The 6,834-nt window shown below is 57.1% G+C and overlaps 1 protein-coding gene across 1 annotated transcript; it reads left to right on the forward strand.

The window, feature by feature from the left end:
* Window positions 1–5,514: 5,514 nt before the first annotated feature.
* Window positions 5,515–6,480, forward strand: GPR31 (G protein-coupled receptor 31). The gene has a single exon (XM_004702082.1). It carries the CDS (start codon window positions 5,515–5,517, stop codon window positions 6,478–6,480), a length of 966 nt encoding a protein of 321 aa, XP_004702139.1.
* The last annotated feature ends 354 nt before the right edge of the window (window positions 6,481–6,834 follow it).

Raw genomic sequence — 6,834 nt, forward strand, 5'->3', positions numbered from 1 at the left:
GCCTCAGCATGGCGGGGTCAGATCAGGCGCAATTCCCACACTGTGTCCCTGGTGTTGTCCCCCGCAGGGCCATGGGCCAGTGAGGGGCATCTCGTCTCATAGTGGGGCTGGCCATGTGGTTCAGAGGACTTTTTGATCACCGGCCAGCGGGCAGGACATGCAGGGCTGCCCCTACCCCTCATACCCGGAACCAGACTGCGCAGTGCTAGAGCTGAAGAAAGGGTGGGGAAGGGCTCTGAGGGCCACTCCTGTGAAGAGACTGCCCATCAGAACAGGAAATACCCCGGACGATGCAGGCCCTCAGCACCCACAGCGGCGCCGGCACAAGCGGCCATCCAGTGGGGGCAGGGAACTCCCAGCCCCAAGTCTAAGACACTGGACCTTACGTTGCTCCTCAGAAACGTCTCCCAAATGATTTTCCCTCCCTCCGCTCTGGGCCGACCAGGTCTGGGCGGAAAGCAAGGGAAATGCCCTGTGCCCTCCTCCTACCCTGCGCCTCGGTATTAAAAAAAGGCAGACCAGACATGCAAGTCAAGCACACTGGAAAGCGCTCCTTGACACGGCGACACAAGCCATAAGGAGATCTTTATTTAGAAAGTGCCGCAGGGCAAAAATGACGTGAGCAAGGATTTAGTTGTAAACACATGCACTGCGGCGGGCGGATGGTGTGGAGTTGTTACGACTCTAAATTATTTTGCGCTTTCAGGGTTTCTGGTGCAACAGTGGAAATCAGAGGCTTGGCCCTCGTGGCTGCCCTGCGGCCCTGAGTCTTGCCCATTCTCACAAAAGATGGGAAGGACATGTGAAAGGATTGTAGGGGAGCTATGTCTACCAAGAGCCCTGGTGGCCTAGGGGGTTAGGGGTTGAGCTGCTACCCACAAGGGTGGCGGTTCAGACCTCCCAGGTGCCGGGCAGGAGAAAGATGAGGCTGTCTGCTCCCATCGACTGACAGCCCGGAAGCGTTGTGGGGCAACTCCGCTCTGTCCTGAAGGGTTGCTTTAAGTTGGACGGAGCCAACAGCAGGGTCTTGATTTCCTTGTTGTTGTGGGACGTGTGAGGCCGGGCTGTGTTGAGAAACAAGTGCACCCATCTACGTGGAAGAAAGAACTTGACATCAAGAGGCAACGGGTCCAGTGCCAGCAAGGCCTCTTCAGACTCCTGTGACTGGAGGCCAATGACGCAGAAAGGTGAAGCGGAAGCAGGGAGCTCACAGGCCGGTATGTGCAGACTCACGTGGACCCAAGGTCAGTGGGAGCGTGGCAGGGCATGCTGAGTCAGGTAGCCCACGTGGGGCCAGCCCCAAAGGCAGACAGTCCCAGTGACGTCCCACTGAGGAGGGAGGCAAAGTGGCAGAGAGGCATCATCTCCGGTGAATCTTGTTCTTATATACAAGGCCACGCCCCCAAGGAGGTGTCATCGAGCTAGCACTCGTTGAACAGGTGGAACGTCAACTTCTTTCTAGAAAAGCCTACTTTAGTTTGAACTCCCTCACAACCAGTGTGTGCCAGGGTCAGAGGGGCAAGTAAGAGGGTGGAGGCAGCTGTGGCCCGGCCCCACGGCTCCCCTAACTGCATCTTCCATGACAGGTGAATTGGGGGGAGTGAGCCCTGGTGGCCTCATGAGATAGGGGTTTCGATCGTTCCCGTCATTTTGCTGTTATGAAAATTGCTGTGATAAACATGGGTGTGCATGTCTGCTGGTGTTTGTTCATCATTTCTTTAGGGTCGCCCTAAGTAGAGGGATGACAGTCACCAGCTATTTGTGCTTGTTGAAGGAAGCGCCACAGGTTCCCCTGGTGGTTGTACAGTCCTTTAGCCCACCAGCCAGCCCGAGTGAGTGTTCCTATCTCTCCACAAAACCAAATTGTAACGGCAATAAAGTGATCATTCAAAACGATACCTTCCAAGAGGCTCCGGGACTGAGGCTGGCATCGGCTTGTCTTCTCTGTGGCAGGCTCCACACTGCAGGCCTGATCTGCTAAGATTCCTGTCCACCTGGGCATCCTTCTGACCTGCCCTCAGGGCCACCTGTCGTCTGACTTCTGATGGTGCAGTGGCTCTGGCTACCTTTGCCTTGGTTTCCAAAATGATTTCGTTTCCCCCTGAGCTCATTAACCCCAGGGCTGGAGGTGCAAAGGGACCACGGCAAGAGGGGGACAAGACTGGGCTCAGGGAAGGGCCAGGGTCTGGAGAGCTGCTGCCCAGATGTGCCAGGAAGCCCTGCAGAGCCCCGTTCTGCTCTGACTGGCACAGGTAGGTCCCCTGGCATGGGTTTCTGGCTTCCAAGAGCTGTGAGGGAACCTTGTCTGTTCTGTGAAGAAACCCACTTCATGGCATTTGCTTTCAGGCTCATGGGTTCTGTGCTGTGCCTCTTATCAAAGATGCTAAGTTTTAATGCAACTGTGTCTGCATGCCTCATCTTTCTGATACACTCTGTCTGAGGACAGGGCTTCTCCCAGCCCTGGTCAAGGAAATCCAATGGAAGTTTATTCTCTGTGGAGTCCCTGCACATGGATTTTGGGCTTTCACTCTCATCCACAGTCTTCTGCAAACTGGGTGCTCAGAACTTAAGCTCTCATACACTTCCCTCCTCTGATCTTGTGTTTTGCTATTTACCGTCCTTGGATCACACGACTGCCGAGCTTGTCCATGTGGAGTTAGCTGACACTTCACTTAGATGACTGCTTGTTTTAAGACAAGCTTTGAAGACCCCCCCCCCCCAGACATTATTCTTTCTGATATCCAGGTACATCTGATCTCTTCACCGCACTCATATCTTCAGAGATCCCTGGTCAGGGTTGTACCATAAGACACTGATTTTTCTTAGGTTAGGACTTATGGCTAAGTGTGAACTCAAAATCCAGTCATCTATCTGAGGTGTGTATCTATCCCTGTTCCACGTAAGTAGCAGCATTATCGGCGCTTTGAGAGAGATTTAGAGAGACCTCCATGGGCCTTCAGTAATTCTAATGCTAATGCTGCTAAACCGCGGGCTGCTTTCGATCACATCTCCCAGACACCACGCTTTTTAACTAAGGAAGCTGTGGGAACCCCGCATCCAGCAAGCCTGGGGGCGCCTTGTCTCCAACAGCCTGGGCTTACTTTGTGTCTCTGTGTCCCGTGTTGGCCACTTCTGAAATACTCCAGCTTTTCTGTCGTGCTACCGCATCAGTCCTGACTGCTACCTGCTGCTGTGGAGTCAACGCTGCCTCCTAGGGACCCTGTGGGGCAGCGTCCAACTGTCCTGTGGGTTTCTGAGGCTGTCCCTCTTTCTCATCTCTCTCCAGCAGAGCTCCTGGTGGGTTCAAACTCCGCGCCAAACCCACAACATCACCCTAACCAAACTCGCTGCCATCAGGTCGGTTTTGACTGTAGGACAGGGTGGAGCTGCCTCTGTGGGTTTCTGAGCTCATAACTCTGATGGGAGTAGAAAGCCTCATCTGTCCTCCACGGAGCGGCAGGTGGTCTTGAACTAATGGTGTTCTAGTTTGTAGGCTAACACATAAACACTATACCGCCAGGGATCCCCAGGGCCCTTTCAGAAGACTACCCACCACCACTGCCATCAATTCTGACTCGTGACAACCCTATAGGGCAGAGCAGAGCAGCGACTATGGGCTTCCAAGACCGTAAGTCTTTACAGAGCAGAAAGCCTCCTCTTTCTTTCCGAGAGTAGTGGGTGGGGTTGAGCCGCTGACTTTGCAGTTAGCAATCCAGTGCTTACCCCACAGAGCTGCCGGGGCTGCTGCACAGACCACAGCACGGTGTCGGCTCAACCTTCAGGAGCCCTGGGAACCTAAATAGCGCCAGGACTCTGTTTATAACAAGTCCTGCTTTTCTGCCGCGGCTGGAACTGAACCTGCCACATCTGTCAGGTTGACCTGTGAGAATCAGTAGTCTGGGTGGGTTTCTAAAGGGGTGGGCTTCTCTACCAGGACCCTGCAGCCTGATCTCCACGCACCGGTGCCCACGAAGCTGTAACCTGCCCACATCAGGGTGGGAGGGTCCTGGCTTTTCTCTGACTGCACCGTGGCCCTGGAACTCTCCACAAGTCCGTCTCCACTGAGGGGAGATGCTGACTGGCTCCCCTCGCCGCCTCCTCTTTGCACCTGATAATGAACACGCCGATTTGGCACTGCTGGCTAAACGCTCTGCCGATGCTGTGGCTGCAGGTCTCAGAGGGGAACCCCCGCAGACAGGACATTTGGTGAGGAGCCCACCACCAGGTCACCAGTGAGGACCATGCCATGGGGGGAGTTAGCAGCTACGCCAAGCCCCTCCTTGCCCCGCCTGTGGTTCAGGTGCCACAGCACTCCTGCAGCAAGGCTTAACGCCCCACTTCAGAGGTAAACAGTCAGGGCTTCCCACAGCTTCTTCACACATGCCCCCTGCCACCCCGAGGGGAAGCCCAGGGCCCAGACCTCCGTGAACAAGATGAACATGGGCTCCCAACACGGACCAGGAGACCCAGGGGAGCTGGACACGGGAGATCCCCACCTCAAGAACCTCAAATCCTAGAAGTTTCTGTGCGCCCGCACGCCAGCAGCTGGTGATGTTCCTGCCTGCAGGACCCAACCTGGCCTGGAGGGCAGACAGAGCCAGGCCGGGTCCCTACATGTGTGTGTGTGTGTGCGCGCACATACATGTATGTGCGTGTTTATGTGTGCACATGTGTGTACATATGCACGTATATGTGCGTGTGTGCATAGCATGTGTGTGCGTGTACATGAGTGTATGTGTATACATGTGTGTATATGTGTATGTGTATAAGTATGTGTATCTGTGTGTATTTGTGTGTATGTGTATGCATGTGTGTGTATCTGAGTCTGTGCATGTATGTGTGTACTTGTATGTGTGCATGTGTGCATATGTATGTGCGCATGTGTGTGCATCTGTGTATCTGTGTGCGCATGTGTATGTGTATGTGTGTACACATGTGTGTATAGTGTATCTGTGTGTATGTGTGTATATGTATGTGTGTATGTATGTGTGTACATGTCTTTGTGTGTGGTGCGTGTGCACACATGTGCGTGTGGTCTCAGAAAGACAAAAGGGCTGTGGAGAAGCAGCAGGTTTCACAAATTCCATTTCAGAAGTGCCCATGCCCTTTGTGCCCTGGAGGAGACGCCCCAGCCCCAGCACAGGATCAGACGAGGTAACTGCCTGGCTGTCAGGCTGAGGGAAGGAGGCCCATGGGCAGGGGGACAGTTCCCATTTCATAGCTGCAAACACCCAGTTGTCCAGACCGAGATGTCCTTGTGACACTGGGTGCCCAGAGTGGGCCAGTGATGAGAAATGAAACTCTACTTCCCCTTTCTGAGCAGCTCCAACGGCCTCGCTTCTCCTGCCGGGTGCTCCTTCCCCAGAAAGCTGTTCTGCACAGATCCAGATCGGGGCTGGCCCCGAGCTCGCTTTGGCAGAGGAAGCCCACAGCTCCCACTCAGAGAGCCGACGAGGGGGAGCGCAGGGCTCACGCCTGTCCCTCTGTGCCAGGTCCCAGCAACCGGCTGGGAAAATGGGGCCCCCAAACTGCTCGGTGCACAGCCTGCCCGTGGAGGTGGCGGTGGCCTCAGTGCTGCTGCTGGAGTTTGGGCTGGGGCTGCTGGGCAACGCCGTGGCCCTGTGGACCTTCCTGTGCCGCCTGAAGGTGTGGAAGCCGTATGCCGTCTACCTGTTCAACCTGGTGCTGGCCGACCTGCTGCTGACCGCCTGCCTGCCCTTCCACATCGCCCTCTACCTGCGACACCGGTCCTGGGGCCTGGGACCCACGGCCTGCCGGGTGCTGCTCTTCCTGCTGGCCCTCAGCCGCGGGGTGGGTGTCGCCTTCCTGGCCGCGGTGGCCTTGGACCGATACCTGCGAGTGGTCCGCCCCGGGCTCAGGGTCAACCTCCTCTCGCCGCGGGGGGCCCGGGCCGTGTCTGGAGGCGTCTGGCTCCTGATGGTGGTGCTCGCTCACCAGAGTGTGCTGATGGCCCCAGCCGCCGGGGACGCCACCGAGTGCCACAGCCCCAGCCCCGTGCTGCCCCTGTCCTTCAGTGTCCTGTGGCAGGAGGTCTTGGCCTTCCTGCAGTTCACCCTCCCCTTCGGACTCATCCTCTTCTGCAATGCCGGCCTCGTCAGGGCCCTCCAGAAGAGGCTCCGGGACCCCGAGAAGCAGCCCAAGCTGCGGAGGGCCAGGGTGCTGGTGACCACCGTGGTGGTCCTGTTCGCACTCTGCTTCCTGCCCAGCTGCATGGCCCGCGTCGTGATGAATGTGACCCGGGGCACCCAGAGCTGCAGGGTGCTGAGAGGGGTCCAGTACAGCCTGGACGTCACCAACAGCCTCACCTACCTCAACAGCGTCCTCAACCCCCTGGTCTACTGCTTCTCCAACCCCACCTTCCGCTACTCCTACCGGAAGGCCTTCAACACGCTCCGGGGTCTGCGGCAGCGGCAGGTAACTGAGCCCCGGGGCTCCGACCTGCAGGCCTCCTACTCCTGAGACATAGCCCTGCTGCCCGGCCCCCTCCCGAGCCGCCTGCCTGGGACACGGAGAACAGAGGTGATGCCCTCGGCCCGCAGGGAGGAAGCTCCACGCACAGAGCCGCCGGGCACAGCTGAGTTGGATACTGGACTGTTACCCAGGTCTTGCTTCTGCTGTGTTGGGCTGCTGGTCGTAAGGTCAGTGGTTCCAACCCACCAGCCGCTCTGCAGGAGAAAGACGAGGCCGGCTGCCGGCTCCGGTGGAGATGGACAGTCTCAGGAAGCCCGAGGCTCCATTCTCCTCTGCCCCCGCGGGTCACTGGGGGTCCACATCGTCTGGATGGTGGGGGCTCTGCTTGGGTCCTTCTGGGGT

This window comes from Echinops telfairi, unplaced genomic scaffold, assembly GCF_000313985.2.
Source record: "Echinops telfairi isolate 266 unplaced genomic scaffold, ASM31398v2 ScPeMD7_3533;HRSCAF=4204_0, whole genome shotgun sequence".
In the NCBI taxonomy this organism is placed as follows: Eukaryota; Metazoa; Chordata; class Mammalia; order Afrosoricida; family Tenrecidae; genus Echinops; species Echinops telfairi.